This window comes from Furipterus horrens, unplaced genomic scaffold, assembly GCF_987537825.1.
Source record: "Furipterus horrens unplaced genomic scaffold, mFurHor1.1.pri manual_scaffold_5, whole genome shotgun sequence".
NCBI classification, from domain to species: Eukaryota; Metazoa; Chordata; class Mammalia; order Chiroptera; family Furipteridae; genus Furipterus; species Furipterus horrens.
This window is the reverse complement of record NW_028327175.1, coordinates 49,388,800-49,408,324: the sequence shown is the minus strand read 5'-3', so window position 1 is coordinate 49,408,324 and position 19,525 is coordinate 49,388,800. Positions and strand designations below refer to the sequence as shown.

The 19,525-nt window shown below is 34.4% G+C and overlaps 1 protein-coding gene across 1 annotated transcript in view; it reads left to right on the top strand.

The window, feature by feature from the left end:
• Positions 1-19,525, top strand: part of AP3B1 (adaptor related protein complex 3 subunit beta 1) — a 258,639-nt gene that overhangs the window by 158,019 nt on the left and 81,095 nt on the right. The window contains exons 18-20 of the mRNA XM_090276405.1: positions 1,727-1,835; positions 10,336-10,492; positions 13,661-13,802. Of these exons, the coding sequence (XP_090132531.1) occupies positions 1,727-1,835; positions 10,336-10,492; positions 13,661-13,802 (408 nt within the window). The remainder of the gene's footprint in view (positions 1-1,726; positions 1,836-10,335; positions 10,493-13,660; positions 13,803-19,525) is intronic.

Sequence of the window (19,525 nt, the reverse complement as noted above, 5' to 3'; positions counted from 1 at the left end):
TTTATTGTTTCTTTAAGCATTAAAAAAACTTTCTCACATGATTCTAATACGCATTCAGTGTTCTTGAATAAGAACCTTTGTCATGCTATAAATTCCATAACAACGGAATGCATACTCTAGCAAACTGGCACATAGTAGAAATTCAGTTAAAAGTATGATAAATAAATGAGTCTTAGCCATTTTGACCTTTTAAAAAATATTCATTTCCCTGCCCTTTAAAGAGAATATATGAAACATGATTTAATTTTTGTTAATGAATGAAGCTCACAATTATGAAAATAATTTATTTTATTACAATAGTCTTTAAGGGGCTATTCAAAAACTAATAATTATTATGCCAGATGTCTGAATACAAAATATCCAAGAATCGCTGCTCTTCAGAAGCTGACATTCTGGCAGGCATAAACTAACAACAAAAGTAAATATATAAATAGTATAGTATGTTAGAAAGCAAGAAGTGCTGTGATTAAAAAAAAAAGAAAAAAAGGTTAGAGCAAAGCATGGGAGGTTGGAATTTATTACTAAATAGAGTGGTCCTCCCTGATGTGACGTTTGTGCAGAGATGTGAAGGAAGTGAGGGAGTTACCTGGGGGAGGGCTGGAAGTGGGAACAGCTGGGGAAAAGTCTCTAAGGTGGTGCTTGCCTGGAGCGTTTGAAGGAATAGTCGGGAATGGCTGGAACAGAGTTGGCAGCAGGGAGAGCAGGCGGCCCCATAGGCAGGGGGTTGGCATGGGCAGTAGGGCTGTGCAGACTGTTCTAAGGACTTGCTTTTTTTCTCTGAGTGAAATGGGGGAGCTGGTGCAGGATTTCAAACCAAACAGGCTTGATCATGCTTTAGGGGTTTTTTTGGTTTTGTTTTTTTATTTTATTTTTCAATTACAGTTGACATTCACTGTTACATTAGTTTCAAGTGTACAGAATAGTGGTTAGACAATTACATAATTTTATGAAGTGATACCCCAATAATTCTAGTACCTACCTGGTATCATACATAGTTATTAAAAGGTGAATGGATTAAGACATATAAATTGGTAGGTACAGAAATAGTCATGGGGGTGTAAATTACAATACAAGGAATATAGTCAATAATACAGTTAGACTTAGATTTTAATAGAATTATTCTAGCTGTTGTGTTGAGCAAATTTGAGTGGGGGTTAGGGATGGATAACCAGTTAGCAATAATCCAGGAGAGAGAGATGGCTCTGACCAAGGTGTTAAAGGAACAAGGTGGCTAAAGGCTTTCTTGATGGATTATATGTTTAGGAAATGAGCAAAAGAGAAAAGTCAAGGATTACTCCAGGGTTTTGGATGTTGAGAAGATTAGGGCTATTTATTGCCTACAGTAAGTATTTTCATTGTTTTTCTCTTACCTCAATATCAAGCGGTGAACTTGCATTTCTTATTGCTATTATTGTGTCTACCTCTGATTGCCCTTATCTCTTTGAGATTTTAGTTTAAATCTTCTGTAGAAGATACAAAAGTGTTTAAAATTGTATGTAAAATAAGGCTGATTTAACATAAAACAAACTCTGAGAGTTTGTGTTCCTCTATTTAGGAGTAAAGGGGAATCAGCCTTAATGCCAGGACTTGTCAGAGTTACCTCTCTGTTGAGGCCTTCAACTTTCTTCTGAGTTCACAGTGTATTCTGAATGATTGAGTTTGCCAGAAGACTTAATCATCAATGAGAATTCCTTTATATTTACATTTTTACTTTTTTTTTAAACAGGCAAAAGAAAGAACTCCATCAGGAAAAATAAAGAAAGAGAATCCTCCCAAGAAATTTTATTCTGAATCTGAGGAGGAAGAGGACTCTTCTGATAGCAGCAGTGACAGCGGTGGGCTTTATAATTTATTAAAAAACATTATTCACTGTAGTTTACATGCTAGGCCTCCAACAAAACAATAAGACCTAATACATAATATTCAACAAGCGAGTTTTTAAAAAAGTTTATGCTATTATAATAATTCCTTTCATTTACATAAATCTGTTTAGTTTTCAAAGTAATTTCCAATCCCTTCTTATTTGACATTGCCTCTTAGACACATAGCTAATAAATGACAGAATTGAAAAAGATACTCGTACTTTTCTGAATTCTAACCTACACTGCATATTACATTCATTGGTGTATTGAAAAACATGATTTTACTTTTTGATAAGCCTTCAGTGGTGCCTTTAAAAAAATAACATTTTTAAATAAAAATGTAAAGTTTATTTTAAATATTGAGTAATGTGTTCCTCATCCATTTTATACTCTTATTTCCACATGAACCTGTATAGATAAAACTAAAATTAATAAATCCCTAGTGTATTATAAAGAAACCAAGACTTAAAGGACTGAGGGCAACCATATACAATAAAAAGAATGCTAAATTGGAAGAATTTAGAAGTTCTGGGTTTTAGTTATGTAAGTTGAATAAAGCACTTACCTTTCTCTATATCTGATAAGTGAAGACACAGAGTTAGATGTTTCTTTTTAAATCATTTTTTATATTTCAATTACTGTTGACATACAATATTATATTAGTTTCAGATGTACACCCTGGTGACTGGACAATATATATGTTACAAAGTGATAATCCTGATAAATCTTGTACCCATCTGACACCATACATAGTTATTAGAGTATTATTGACAATGTTCCCTGTGCTGTCTTTACATCCCCATTCCACTAAACCTTCTCCCTTTTGGCAACTGTCAAAATGGTTTGTTCACTGTGTCTTTGAGTCATTTTCTGTTCCACTTGTTCACTTATTTTGTTTTTTAGATTCAATTGTTGCTAGATAGGAATTTATTGCCATTTTGTTCATATTTTTTATCTTTTTTTCTCTTCTTTTTTAAAATCATTTTTTATTGTTATTCTATTACAGTTGCCCCAGTTTTTCCACCTTTGCCCTCCTCTGCTTATCCTAGCCCCCCACCCCAGCTTCCACAATTTCCACACTGTTGGCTATGTCCGTGGGTCATTCATACATGTTCTTTGACTAGTCCTTTCCCCTTCTTTTCACCATTACCCTCCCCACCCCCATAAGTTTCACTCTGTTTCATGTTTCCTGCATGTGGTTCTATTTTGCTCATTAGTTTATTTTGTTCTTCAGGATCCTCTTATAAGTGAGATCATGTGGTATTTGTCTTTTACCATCTGGCTTATTTAACTTAGCATAATGTTCTCCAGTTTCATCCATGCTGTTGTAAAAGGTAGGAACTCCTTCTTTCTTTCTATTGCATAGGACTCCATTGTGTAAATGTACCACAGTTTTTTGATCCACTCATCTACTGATGGGTACTTAGGCTATTTCCAGCACTCAGCTATTATAAATAGTGCTACTGTGAACACAGGGGTGCATAGGTTTTTCTGAATTGGTGTTCTGGGATTATAGGTATATATTCCCAGCAGTGGAATCACAGGGTCAAAAGACAGTTCAGTTCTATTTATAGTTTTTTGAGGAAATTCCATACCGTTTTCTACAGTCGCAGTACCAGTCTGCATTCCCACCAACAGTGCATGAGGGTTGATCTCATTGTTAACCCATTCATTATTTAATAATATGTTATTCACTCTCCATGTATTTGAATGTTTTTGAGTTTTTCCTATTTTGGTTTCTAGTTTCAATCCATTGTGATCTGAACACATGCTTGATATGATTTCAATTTTTTTGAATTTGTTGAGGCTTATTTTGTGTCCTACCATGTGGTCTATCTTTGAAAATGTTTCATGTGCATTTGAAAAGAATGTATATTTTGCTTCTTTGGGGTGAAAGGTTCTGAATGTATCAATTAAGTCCATTTGATTTAGAGTGTCGTTCAGTGCTACAATATCCTTGTTGATTCTTTGTTTGGAAGAGCTATTCATTTTTTACAGTGGGGTGTTAAAATTCCCTACGTTGACTGTGTTGTTGTCATTATCTTTCTTGAAGTCCTCCAAGATTTTTTTTTATATATTTAGGTGCTCTTATGTTGTGTGCATATATGTTTACATGGGTTATATCCTCCAGTTGGACTACTTTCATAGGTATTATATAGTTATTTTCTTTGTCTCTTTTTTATGGCCTTTGTTTTGAAGTATATTTTGTCTGATATAAATATTGCTACCCCAGCTTTCTTTTCTTTTTTTTTTCTTTTTTTAAGTATATTTTATTGATTATATTGTTACAATAGTTCCAATTTTCTTTCCCCTTTGCTCCCCTCCGCCCAGCACCCCCCTTCCCCAACAATCCCCTCCCCAAGTCTATGCCCATGGGTCGTACATACAAGCTCCCCTGCCTCACCCTTTCATATATTCTTCTTCTTTTTTTAAAATAGTTAATTAATTAGTTAAATATTTTAACAATAAAAAATAACAATCCCTCCCTCTCAGACTTAAGACCCTTTACAATCTTATAAAGGACAATGGACGAAGGTCTCGAGCTCCTCTAGCTGCTTCAAGATGGACATGGTCGTCGTCCTACCTACCCTTTGGTCAAGAAATCCCTAATAAGAGTGGGGGTGTGGAGGGGAGGGTGGCCTTCCCACAAGGGGAAGGATCGTGCAGACTCCAGGTTGGTTGGCTGTCTCTGGACAATGGCATACTTGGTTTAACAGGCTGGCATCCTTGTTGTATTTTGGGGGCAACAGGGTTAAAGCACATCATTCAATCCGTAACCACTCTGGTTCAATTTTGCTCATTTGTTTGTGTTGTTCATTAGTTTCCTGTAACAGGTGATAGCATAAGGTAATTTTCTTTTGTTGCCTGGCTTATTTCGCTAAGCATAATTCTCTCTAGTTCCAGTCATGTTGTTGCAAATGGTAGAAGTTCCTTCTTTCTTTCAGTACTTATTCATTGTCATTTTCCCCCTTTGTACTCGTGTTCCTCTCTGTCTCTCTCTTGTTTCTTCATCTTCTTAAAGCAGACCCTTTAGCATCTCTTGCAATGCTGGTTTGGTGGAGATGTATTCTTTTAGCCTTCCTTTGTCTTGGAAACTCCTTATTTCACCTTCCATTTTGAATGAGAGTCTTGCTGGGTAGAGTATTCTTGGTTGTAGGCCTTTGTTTTTCATTACTTGGAATATATTTTGCCATTCCCTTCTGGCTTGTAGTGTTTCTGCTGAGAAATCTGATGATAGCCTTATTGGAGCTCCCTTGTATGTTATTAGTTGTTTCTCTCTTGCTGCTTTTAGGATTCTCTCTTTGTCTTTGAATGTTGGCATTTTAATTATGGTGTGTCTTGAAGTGGGCCTGTTGGGGTTCATCTTCATTGGGACCCTCTGTGCTTCCTGGACTTGCATGATTCTTTCTCTCTTCATGTTAGGGAAGTTTTCTGTCATTAGTTTTTTAAAGAGGTTTTCTATCCTTTGCTCCTCTTCTCCTTCTGGAATTCCTATGATACGGATATTATTACGTTTCATGTTGTCCTGCAGCTGTCTTAGAGCCTCTTCAGTCTTGTTCAGTCTTTTTTCGTTTCGTTGCACTGTCTGTGAGTTTTTGTCTACATTGTCCTCCAGCTCGCTGATCCGATCTTCTGCTTCCCCTAGCCTGTTTTTAATTCCTTCTACTGTGTTCTTCAATTCAGAGATCGTATTCTTCATTTCCTCCTGGCTCTTATTGATAGCTTCCATGTCCTTTTTGATGCTGGTATAATTCTCAGTAAGTTCCTTTTAGTTCTTCTGGAGTTCACTGTAGTTTTTCTGGAGTTCTTTGTAGTTTCCGCTGAGCTCATTGAGCTTCTCCATAATCCATGCTTTCAATTCCGTATCTGATAGTTGGCTCCCCTCTATTTCATTTAGCACTCTTTCTGGGGACTCTACCTTTCCTTTCGATGGGGGGTTGTTTCTCTGTCTCCCCATTTTTGTGACTCCTATTGTTTGTTGGTGCTTCTTAGAATGATCTCCCCAGCTTTCTTTTCATATCCATTTGCTTGGAATATTTTTTTCCTTTTTTTTTTCACTTTCAACCTGTGTAGATATTTTGTTTTATATATATATGAAAAAGAGAATATGAGATGACCAAAGGAGAGAAAAATGATTTTGAGTGGGAAGAGGGAAGAGAAATAATAAGAGTAGGGAATAGAAACAAGGTGAAGAAAGGGAGAAAATAAAACTTTAAGTGTAAGTAAGACAGGGAAGGATGATGGCAAAATTGAGTAAGAAAAGGGAAGAGTATAATATGAGGTTTGAAATGAATTTAAAAAGTAGTGAACCAAAGGGAACAAAATTGCAGAAAAACCACAACAGTTCAATAACAATGACAGCTGAGCAAAGATTAATAAAGGTTGAAAGAGAATAAGAATATTATACAAAAGAGAAAGAAGAATATGAACTATCTACAGTAAAGATAAATGATTTTGAGAGGAGAGAGGGAAGAGAAATAGTAAGAGTAAGGAATAAAATCCAGGCTAAAAAGTGAAAAAAAAAAAATTCTAAACTCAAATAAGCAAGGGCAGGAGGAATGAAAAATTGAGTAATACAGGCAGAGAGTAACCTATGAATTTAAAAAAAATAGTGAACAAATATGAATACAGTTGAAGAAAACAGCAATAACTGTAATATCCATGCCAAACAAGCCACAATTTATAAAGGTGGAAAGGAAATAAGAATATTATATAAAGGAGAAAAAGAATGTGAGCTCACTAGAGGAAAGAAGAAGGATTCTGAGAGAATAGAGGGAGGCGAAATAGTAAGAGCAAGGAATAGGAATAAAGCATAGAGTGGGGAGAAAGAAAATTTGCAACAAAAACAAGAAAGGACAGGAAAAAGGCAAAATAAAGTCAGACAAAAGAAGGGTACAATGTAAGATTTGAAATAAAAATAAAATAAATAATACAAAATTCTAAATATAACGAACAAAGAAAAGACAGAATAGTGAATTAGTTGGAATACAATTGAAGCAAAGAAGGAATATTAAAAGGCTATGTGAAAGAAGGAAAAAATAACACAAGTTCTGAAGAAAAATGAGGTGGAATTCATCTCAGCAGAGTTTGGTGTTTGCCTTCTGTCTTCTCTTTCTGGATCCACCTCTGCCTTTTTTTCAGCTCAAGGTCCTGGGACTGGTAGCACTGCCTGTATCACCTTTACCTGCCGCCCATTGGGAACAATCTTCTGTACTCCTTGGCTTCCAAACTTCCTATCAGCTAAGATTCCATTGAGTGTTGAGTTTATTTTTTAGAAGGTGAGCCAAGTATCCAAGTTGGGGACAAATGCAAATGAACTCAGCTTCTACCTATTTCACTGTAATCTTCTTTTTTCTCTTCTTCTTAAGGAAGACCCTTTAATATTTCATGTAATACTGGTTTGGTGGTGATGAACTACTTTAGCTTTTTCTTGTCTGTGTAGCTCTTTATATGTCCTTTGATTATAAATGATAGCTCTGCTGTGTCGAGTAATTTCGATTGTAGGGCCTTGCTTTTCATCACTTTGAATATTTCTTGCCACTCCTTTCTACCCTGCAAAGTTTTTGTTGAGCAATCAACTGACCGTCTTATGGGAGCTCCCTTGTAGGTAACTACCTGCTTTTCTCTTGCTGCTTTTGAGATTCTCTGTTTGTCTTTAACCTTTTGTATTTTACTTATGATGTGTTTTAGTGTGGGCCTCTTTGAGTTCATCTTATTTGGGACTCTCTGCACTTACTGGATTTGTATGTCTATATCCTTCACCAAATTAGGGAAGTTTTCTTTCATTATTTTTTCAGCTAGGTTTTCAACTTCTTGGTCTCTCTCTACTTCTTCTGGCATACCCATGATACAAATGTTGGATTGCCATCCGAACTGGAACTTATATGTTTTTTAAGTCCCTGCAGTATTAAAATTCTGTGAGTGATTTGCATAATGAAAAATATATTGGAATTACTTTCTAAAACTCTTATTATAATTAACCTAATAGATATATCTGACCCAAAATCAAATAACCCATCTTTCTTCTAAAACCTTTATTCCTTAAGGAACCAGTGTCCCTCACTATTACTTGGTCATCCACTACCATACTCTAAGGTAATTCACACATTTTCTTCCTGTTTCCCTTCTCAAAATCTTTGTTTTTAGTTTCTGATAAATTAATCTGTGGTACATTACCTTCTGAAGGAATGAGCTGAGAACTGGAGAAAATATTTTAAAAATTGCTAAAAATTATGGAATTTCAGGAATGATCTATACCACTGAGAAAGACTTACTTGTGTTGTTGAGTGTACCATATGGATATTTGTCTCCATTCCATTTGTTCACAAGCTCACGCATGTTCATATAATCTAACCTTTTTCAAAACATATTGAAATATTGTATTAACAGTAAGACTTCTCATAGGTTTATCTGAATGCATATCGTAGTGAGTTATGTTGGAGTAATTCCACTCTAGCTACCAGAGGAAAAAGATAACTTTTCTCATTAGAAGTTAAGAGATTGTTCTCCCAGTGACCAAGTCTTTTTACAATAAACAAATTCCCTCAGGATTTTACTAGCTTGAAAATGTAAGTATTGGTGCCTGAAGTGAACTGGATCCAGATTCGTGTTGAACTCACATGTAATTAACATGAGAGTAATTTAGATGCTATAATTTCTTTTCATAATATATGGCATAAGCCAGTTGTCTGGGTCAATATATATGCACATGTGTGCAATTTTGATATCACAAAAAATGTAGGATGTCTTTATTCAGCAGTTTTGTCTTTGTAAGGTTTTGGTAAAATAAATTTTGCTCTTTGTAAAAGCCCATGATAATAAATGCCTTTCTATGTGGCAGACAATGTTATATCCTAATCTTCTTTACAATGTTTCAAATCATTTAATCTTTATAACACCTCAATAAAGTAGCTAGTATTTTTATCCTCATGTGCAGAAAAGAAAACTAGAGAGTTTGAATAACTTGCTTAGTCTTACAATTGGAAAGTGGCAAAGCCAGGATTTGAACCATATATTCCAACAAGTTATTCCAAAAGAATATAGAGACTCCTAGCTTTTTACTGTGTGGTACATAAATCAATGCCCTGGCTGGTTTGGCTCAGTGGATTGAGCGTCGGCCTGCGAGCTAAGTGTCGCTGGTTTGATCTTCCAGTCAGGGTACATCAGAGAAGGAAAACTCTGACTCCAAAAAACCTCCGCTGCCTTGCGGCATACCTCTTCAGGGGAAAGGCTAGGGGAGTAAACCCCGACAGAAAATCCGGAGCCGGAGTCCCTAAGGCGGTTTGACGTTGTAGTCAACACCGGCAACTCCTGCGGCGCACCTGAAGCCAAGCTGTATTGACTCCGTCTTTCCCTTGGACCCTTCAGCTGCGAAGAGAGGGGGGGTCTGCTGCATGGGCAACAGCAGACCCTCCATATCACCCTGCCCAGGCTCTGTAGCTTCAGCTTCACTGGAGAGGACACTCCAGCGTCATCGCAAGATGTCGATTCAACATGGGAGGAGACAGATACCGTGTCACTCCCGAGTTGGACTGCACAGCCATTCTCGGCGGTGCAGATAGACTCTTAAGAAGCTACACCATCGTCTCTCGAGACCGACGGCTGCCAACACGACACACGACACAACATAAATCAATCCTCATAAAATAGATAGTATTAACTTATTGGAATAATATTTTAACCAGAGGTTATGTTTCTGCCTAAGGGGGCTACGTCAGATAGGTCACTGTAGGGGCAACAGTATTCCATCTTTATCTGTACTTATAATCATTTTAAGAGGTATAAAATTATGTTTTATGTTTAAAATTCACATAAATATGCTATATGCAGCACTTCTACCAAAGAATCCTAGTATGCCATAATTTATACATAAAACACTTAAATGTATAGTTCTTCGTTGTAACTTCATCATCTCTTTGACCTATGGAAAACTCCTATGCTAGCCAAAATAAGTAATAACTTTAGTAATTTTGCTTGCTGCCTTTGAATTGAGAGATATTTGGAGATTATTTGAATGACTCATTTCCCTCTCAAAATTTGTTCTTAAGAAGATTCAACTGTTAACTTTTTCTTCTCTAAATTAAACTTCCTTTTATCAATAGAAGAATTAAAAATTATTTTTTATCCTTATATTATTATTTTTTTAAAGTTTTTGCCATGGCTAGATACTTATAGGTTTGAAAAGTGAGATTCTCTCAGATTTGGTTTACGTACTTGTTTCATCCTTCCTTTGCTTTTCCCAGTCATTATCACAGCCCCACTGTGTCTTGCAGAGTCCCCCACACTCACCTTGCTGCAGGATTCCAAAAGTCTGAATGATTGGAGTGTGGAAATAGGAAGTGTTAATAAATGGGGTTCAGTAAACTGACATTCAACATCTGGTTTCGTTTGTGACGCATATTAACAGTTACTTGTGTCCTTCTGTATAATTAAGTGGCAATAAATCAAAAAGCACCTGGTTCTATTTTTTCAGAGAGTGAATCTGGAAGTGAAAGTGGAGAAGAGGATGAAGGAGGAGACAGCAGTGATGACAACAGCGGGGACTCCTCCAGGGAGAGCGAGAGCGGAAGTGAGTCTGAGGTGGAGAACAAAACAACAGCCAAGAGGACCTCCAAAACCAAAGAGAAAGGGTAAATTATTTTCACAGAATTTTCTTCAAAAAATATTCTATGGTGTTTCCTGCCAGGCTGACTTTTTCCTTTTTCATAGAGTGTGAAAACAAGTGTGCATTTATTTTTCCTGAACATATATTAAATCCTGTAAAATTAATTTAGAATACTAGTTCACATTATTCTATTTACAATGCTTAGTTTTCATTTTGAACATGAACAAATCTTGGGGCTATATTTCAAAACTTGGTTTAACCTTGGAAGGTTGAGTTAAGTGATCAAGAAGTAAGTATGAAACACTTAATTACCTTCCGTAGCAATTTTGCTGAGGGCTAATATCAAATCCTTCAACACTTTGCCGTTATGTAACCAAGACAATTGATTTTTCTAAATAATGTTATATTAAAAAGATTATGATCCAAATATTAGAGTCAGGGGCTGTGAAGAAGATGGTCGTAAGATATATAAGTGTTAAGCACTTTTTTCAGATCTCCCATTATCAACAACATTATCATGTATTAAAGTATCATTAAAATTTTAAGTAATTGGGGTTGATACCTTGGATTGTAAGAGTCTGTTTTCCCCACTGCTGTCAGTGAGTGGCCTTGCAGACATGATGGCCCCTTCCCCGGGAGCCCGCTGCCCGCTCCCTTGATGAGCTTGCAGCCCAGCTCAGTCGTGGCTGACAGCACTGATTGGGGCGCAGTACGCTCTCTGCTCCTTTTATTACAGACAGTAATTAAAGCAGCTCGCCCTGCCACTTCCATAACAAACACAGCATAATACCCTAATTATGACTTTATTAATTTAAGTCAGGATTTAATGATTTTAAAAGTGATTTATATTGTTTTTCCTGTTCAGAACAAATGAAATCTGTAGGTTAAATTAATACAGGCTTTTCATCATTGCAAAGTTAAAAAGCTAGTTACCAGTAAATTCTTTTCATTAGATTAACATCTGAAACTCTAAGTAGTAAGGTAAACAATAATTACCCATCAAAATTGAGTGATGCATAACAAAGTAACACTTTTACCTTTAAAATCTTATCTCAAATGCTAGAAGTTAAATATGTTTGGAATGACTCCTTGTTGCACCAAAGTAGTTACTTGGTTTGTAATAGTCTTTTATTTGATTCTTCCCTTTCTTTAAGAGAAATTCTTTGGTTCTGGTTTAATACCAGAATAGCTATGATTACGTAGTTTATAATGAGTATATTATTTCTAGGAAAGGAAAGTTTGATTCAGTGTACTAAATATATTTTCAGAGAGCAGAAGCCAGTATGCTAGAAATTTATAATCATGTATTAGATTAGTTTCATTATTTTTTTCTTTCAGAAATGGACTTTTCTCTTTAGCCATACTTGAATTTTAAAGAATTGTTTATTACATCAAAGGGAATCTCAGATGCATTCTCAACCTTATATTTTTAAGTACATGTTTTAAGCATTGAATTAGGGATAATAAATTGCTATTCTTTGCTAGGGGAAAACAACATATTTTTTAGTCATCAAATATAATTACATGTGCTCTGAGATGTTACCATGACTCCATTTTTAATAAACAGCCATCATCTTTCCCCCACAAAAAAAATCAATTCTAGGAAATATTGATTCTTCCCTTGCCTCACCACTCTCTCTCCCCATATGTTTTTCTGCCTTCTCTTAGGGTTTTTTAAAAACTTAGCCAGTATAACTGTATGATAGTTTTTTTTAAGCTAAGAAGCTTTAAGTATCTTCAAAACCACCCTTTGGTAATTATGATTATTTATGACTAAATTTGAATTTTATACTCCAAAGTGTTTTCAGTGGAAGGGAGATAGTATGGTGTAGTAGGGAGAATATGGTCTTCAGAGTAAGACAGACATGAATTTAAATTACAGTTCTGTGCCTCTTGGCTATGTGTCTCTGAGCAAGTTACTTAACTTTCTTGAATATTATAGAGTAATGATGCATCCAGTAAAAATATGGTGGAATGTGTAAATTAGATGATTGGTATGAAGTTCGTAACACACCAGGCACAAGATAGATTCACACACACACACACACACACACACACGGTAAGGACAGCTAAACCTTTAGTTTTGAGAAAATGTCAAAGCCCACAAGTCATCGCTCTTCTCCTGACACCTTTTGGCTCTCTCACATGTTATCCTTTTCCTTGGAGAGCTACCTCCCTGCCCTCTGCCTGCCTTATTCCTATTTCTCAACTTCTGCTTCTCCTAGGAAGCCTTCACGGTTTTCGTAAGTTTGTTGTGATGACCCTTTACATGTTCTCATGACACACTATACTTTATTACTTACCATTCTCTATTGTCCGTGCTATCATATTTCTCTATGTCCTCCAGTGGACAGTAGACTCTGTAAGGAACGCACATGGAGATCATTTGTATCTTACTAACCACTGTTATCTTTAGCACCTAACAGTGCCAGCACAGGGTGGGCAATCCATAAGTACTTGTTAAATGAGGGAGGGAGTGAACAAATGAATGAATGGTATCAACACTTGCGTTTGATCGTTTGGTATTTTTAAAGTTGATATTTGATTATCTTACTTTTTAGAAGACTTGGTGCATTATTAGAAGAATTCTCTTTTGAACTGGTTAACATTTTCTCATAACATGTTTTAGGGTCACATTTAGCAATATATGTAAATAACTTTCTTGGACAGAAAAAATTATAAAATGCAAGTCTTAGTAAAAGTATATGTATAAATAACTTAAACTTATTAATGAACACTTAGTATTTTCATACAGCATTTTAAAATCAACCCAAGTATCTTTGAAGTTTTACTGTTAGCACCTAATGTATATTTCTGGTAAATAAAACATTTAATTATTTTCTTTTTCTGCTTAGGATATTATTTAGTTTATTTTATGATCTTTTGCATTTGAGAGTATGTGATGTACTCATATAATTGGTTTTGAATGGGTTCTGATTTATTTAGTTATAAATAATACAACCTTTATTATTACTTCACTAATATGTTCTGAGATTTTGAAACCATATTTATCATCTTTTTCAATACTACGAAGTAGTGGTTCTCAGTGAAATACTCTTCTCTAGTAAAAGTTCTTATTTATAGGCAAAATGGACAAATGTGGCAACATTTGCCATTTGATTTTTTAAATTACTTAAACTTGTTTATATAGAGGATTTAAAATTAATATTTCAAAATTTATTATTATACATAGTGATTCTGAAGATGGGGAGAAAGAAAATGAAAAATCTGAAACTTCAGATTCTTCCAGTGCAGAATCTAGTTCAATAGAAGACAGTTCTTCAGAATCTGAATCAGAATCAGAAAGTGAATCTAAATCCAGGAAAGTCACTAAGGTAAGAGGTTACACATTTGTTGTGATGGAAAGTAAATGTTTTTATAGCCTTTTCCAAATTAAGAATAAATATTTCTGAAAATTAGTGTTTTGTAGAAAATCAAGAAGCTAAGAAATGAATTTAACATTGTCACTGACAACTGAAATAAACATCATCTTCATTCATGTGCACCTATGATTTTCTATTATTTTTTCCTAGAAATGGCTTCCCTTGTAGCTCAAAGCTTTAGAGAATTTAGAAACTTTTTTTAACTTCACCTTTTGCCATTGAAATTAGAGAGCTCAGTGTTTATGGCCTGTGTTGTTCTTGGCTAGGACGTGACACGGGAGGCTTTTGCTGAAGGGGAAGTAAAAGGAAATACAGAAATAGTATTGAACAAAGGAATATAAATGTGCATGCAGCATAAGAAACTTAGACCAAACCCTTTTTAAAAATATCAGGTGTTTTGGATAACAGAATATTTTTAAAAGTTTAATCAAATGATATACATTCCTTAACTAATAAAAGTTCAGTAACCATATTTTTAAAAACAAAGGTAAAAGCCACTTATGTAATAGAATGATAACGCTTTTTGATTTATTTTTAACCTTTAACCGTGTCCATTTAGCAGCAAAAACATGAAAGCATAAATTGCAAAAGTGCAGTTATTAATATAAAATTCAGAAAATACACATCCTTCTGATCTTTAATTTTTACTCCCTTCCCATAAATGGATCATATTAATGCTAGGCTTCAAATGCAATAGTTTTGTTTTCTTTTTTTAAATAAACAGTATTCCATATGTTGAAAATATGGTCAAGTCTTATCTTTTAAATTGAATTCAATTATTTCATGAAAGGCATTCAATAAAACTTAACATTTATTATTGATAAAAGTTCTTTTAGAATAAAAAAATATTTTCCTGTATAGTAAGAGGATATTTGAAATCAAAAGCAAATGTTGTGCTTAATGTTTTTTTTTTTCATTTATTTCTTCTGTACTTATCAGTTTCTTTAATAAGTCATCTGAGTAGCCAAGGATGAAAATAAATTCATTGAAGTATATAATTACCCTCCTCTGTCAAGAAATGTATTGTTAAAGAATAAGCATGTTTAGAAATTGGCTGATATTTGTCTTACCTTCTTTCAAATATTCTTTTTATAGTAAAACCTATTTTAAACTTGAATTTTTGTTTAAAACTTGTATCTATATGTTATATAACTAAGATTTCTGGTTCAAAAATTTACATTAAATCTTACAGATTTTTAGATTTATTAATCTGGTCTCATATAAAAACTTCTACATAGTGAATTTGATATCTTCTCATTTCCTACTTGTATTGAATTACAAAAAAGCTTAAGGTGTTATTTAAAATAAAATAAAGAAGCTTTAAAATTTGACAGTAAGTACAACCAAGAATAAGAAATCAGTGTTTTTAAAAATAACCAAACAAGAAATCAATGAATGTCAAGTGGGTGGAATTAAAATGAATTATTCTTAGGAAGTTTTGCAGAAGTTGAAAAAGTATAGATTTCAGTGCCTATGTAGTATTGGAAGCGGGGCTTAGGACACCATTCAAAAGCCACAGAGATACCCATGTCAGCAATTCAGTTTGGTTCTTCTTTGTCAAAAAGTATCAATGACCAGATTAAATCTCTAAATAATTGAAAATATTTTACTGTAGAATATCAGTATAAAATTTCAAACTATTGCAGTGAGCCAAGACTCGAGAAATTCAGTCTTTACTCATGTTGTTGATAGCTTCATGTCTATGTGTTTTGCTTATGTGGCTTATTTTCTCTATATTAGAATGATTTTTTCCTGTCTACAGTAGACAGATAGGATGGTTTATTTTAATTTATCAGTTGAAATATTCTCCACCTTGGAGCCACCATAACTATTTCTTTCTATTTCTTTGAGTGATTTGGAGTATACCATGCAATTACAAGTATACCAGTTTTCTAATAATGGGCAACTCTGTAATTGTACAGAAGTCCTCCTTGCACCAAGTGTTATAGCTTCCACTCTAAATTATGAGTAATGTAGGCAGATAGTGGGTGCTTTACCTTAATTTAGCATGACAGTATTTTAGTGCTGAAAATTCATATACTTTAAGTCTATACTTTTACTGTTTCTAGTCCATTTCTATTATTTGGACAAAGTGTTTTGGGAATACTGAGCATGAAAATGAGAACTTGAGGTACCTTGAACATGATCGTCCCAAGGAATAGGCATAGTGTTGTACTTCAGTTTCCTCATCTATAAAGTAGAAATGCTAATACCTACTCCACTTCTTTAAAAGCTTCTATTAAAAATCAAGTGTGGAAAATCAATGTAAAGCATTATATAAATATGAAACATGGGTGTTCACATTTTTTAAGTTAAACATTAAGACCATAAGAGACCACCAATGCTAAAAGGAACCAAAAATCTGTCATACGCTTATGTCTCCTTTTTTTACTCTTTTTTTTTTTTTAATACCATTCAAGTTAAAAGTCAATATTCCAGGATAACCCCTTACTTGCAGCCTGTGATCTCATCCACTTTCTGCAGAATCCTGAGCTGCCACCTGCTCTGAGCATCTCCTACCACTCTGCTCTCTTAACACACAAACTACTTACCCTCCTTTTTCTTTGAATAGCTCTGAGTAAGTGATCCCTATCCACTTACCCAAGAATAAGTCTTACTTGCTTTTGACCTTGATTTGTTGAGAATCATCTGCTTCCTTTGTACCTTCAATCTTATTCTCCACTAAAGCCTCCTCTGCTAACCAAAGCACTCAACGTTTTTCCCAGCATTTAAAGAGAGAGGGGAAGGAGGGAGTAGAATTGAGACAGAGACTGTGTGACAACGAGAGTTTAGAAAAATAATCTATTCCATTGTGTGAGTGGCAGGGCAGGGGAGAGCAATGGGGGAAAAAATGGGACAACTACAAAAGAAAAACAATTTTTTAAAAAGAAAAAAGAAAAAGAAAAGTAATCTAGATATTCTCCATCCACTGCCTCTTGACACAGTTATTTCTTAGTCCCTTTGACGTTGTTTTTCACTCCCATCACTTCCTACAGATATTGCACTCTGCAAAGTCAACCGTGATCTTCCCCCACCCAGTGCCTCCTCACAGGAATTATCCTTTTCTTCCCCTACTACTTGTAACTTCCTGCATTCTTTGGCCTTTCAGTCTTTTGACTGCATCACTTTTACCACCTTCTGACACCCAAGTGTGAATATTTCCCCAGAGTTAGTGCTTAGTATACATTATTTTTCAAAAATATTAATTATGATACATTATCTGTATATATGATAGAATTGTACACTTCAAACCTGTATAATCTTATTAACCAATGTAACCCCAATGATTTAATTTAAAAATACATCACATTAATAAAAAAATTATGTGAATTATTTTTAGTCTTTTTTTCCTCTACATTTTTCCTGTTGTGAGACCCATTCACTTTCTATAGTTTCAACTAAAACTTTTGAGTGAGTTCTTCCATAACATCTCTAAAGTTCCTACAACAGCTATAACTTTTCTTCCCAAATTAAAACCAAATTCTTAGATCTGTCACTAGCTATATTGATACAGCCAGAAGAAGACATGCTCTGCCATTTGGTACCAGAATTCTTTGTCCCAAATCTTCCAGATCTGTAGCTCCAGAATTGCCTTTGATGCCTCCCTCACCCTGTATGTTCACACAAGTCTTAGAGATTCTGTGTATTATTTCTCAGATCTGTTTCTTCTTTTCCTAGCACCGCCATTGTAGGTCAGTTCTTCATTACCTCACTTATAGGTCATTGCCGTTGGTCATTCTCAGAGCTTCCCCAACCCCAGTCCTCTGTGCAGCTCCAGATTAATGCTCACATGACTGATAATGATGCTCCATTATCATCTGAGTTCAGTGAACTCCTCAGGCTCAGAAGTCCAAACTTCTCTTTCCAGAGTTAACTTCCTTTTTGTTCCTTATGTTCCGATCCCAGTGTACTCTTCGTGGTTCTCCTAACATGCTATATGCTTTTCCAGTGCTATGTCTTAGTTTTTTCTTTTACACTGTTTCTCTAATTACAAAAAGTATAAGCTGAGAAGAAGAGGGCCCTGTATCAGAGGATGGTCCTTTTACTTCTCCTAGTTGAGAATACTGCGTGGAATAAAATACAATATTGATGAAAGGGTATTACTCATGTGAATGGTATAGGGACAGTCAAAGGGTGAGAACCACTGTTAAATTATGTTCCTGAAGTGTTTGTCATTTGATACCATACCCCAGCAGATCCATAGATGCAAAACTATAGTCATATATTCTCTTCTTTTGTTATGTTTGTTTGATTGTATTATTGATTGAGAGATGTTTTTATTTGAGATCAGATATTGTCAGTAATGACCAAAGGTAATTATCTTGTTCTCTCTTTAGTTACAATTATCTTGATGGGCAAGCATATTTAGGTGTTTGTTCCTGAAATATATATAATAGACAAATATTTTGAGTCTAATCCTTTTTATGAAATAATTTTTTTGCCCCAATTAATTGGGTTTAAAGAAAATTTGCCCTGTGTTCTGAAATAGATTATGGATAAGAGTGAAAGGAACTATTTTCTGATTGTTTTTCTGCCCTATTTGAGATACAGGAAACAAGGTTTACTTGTGTTTTCACAAATATTTATGTATGTTGCAATTATAACTCCTGTGAAAATTGTAGAATATTGGTTTTTACTTGTAATTCAAAACCTTGCCTCTTTCAATTTCTGTCTTTCCCAGTTTAGTTCATATTTTAAGTTCTCCAGAACAGAAATATTATTTCAGTTCATTTGAGATCTTTAAATAATAGTGAATGGCATTAAGTAAGCTTTCTTATTGAAGTAGATATAATGTAATAGGAAAGATTTATTTAACAGTTTAGACAAATTTTTAACTTATAAAAAACCTCAATTTTCTGGTAATGTACTTTTGTTTTAAAGCACAGTGTAAGTGTGAGCCTCAGATTTTTAAAATCAAATTTGTTAGATGACTTGAAGTCAAGAGAGTTGTTAAATTGTCCTTGGTTGGTAATTCTAATTGAAAATATTTCATGCAAATATCTTGCCCTGTAAGGCTAAACACCAGTCTTGAATTTTTGTTAATTTCAAAGCATAGTATGGGTTTGACAAACTTTATATACTAATCCTGTTCTAACATTTAAAATTTGAAACCTCTTTACAATAATTTCCTCTTACGAAGCATATTTGATGCATATTATGTAAGAATTTTTTTCCCTTTTTTTTAATCAGCATGAAAATGAAATGAAGTATATTAAATAGAAATCAGTTTCTTAACCCTGTGACTTTGTATTTTATTTTGAAAATGTTGATGTGTTAAGGTGTATAATTGAATACCATAGAAACAAAATGGAGATTTGAAGATGATGAATATATAAGTAGGTATTTTTATAGTGAGATTTTAAGATCAGTTACTGTTGTCCTTATAAAAGTCTAATACAGTCACTCAGCTGTTAAAAACCTAATTCTCTATTTAAAAAAATATACAAAAACAAATTGTCTGTGTTTCTGCCTGATCTCTTCTCAAGTACTAACACAATGGAAACAGTGGGTGATCTGTCAGTGTGTTTGGTTTGTCAATGATGGTTTTGTATAAATATTGGGAGGGTAAGAAATAAAATTCACACAGTAAAATATGATTTCATCTGCCTTTTCTCTGCAGCTCCATGGCTCATGCTGCAGTGTGAAATTCTCATTTTACACACTTTGCAGGCGGA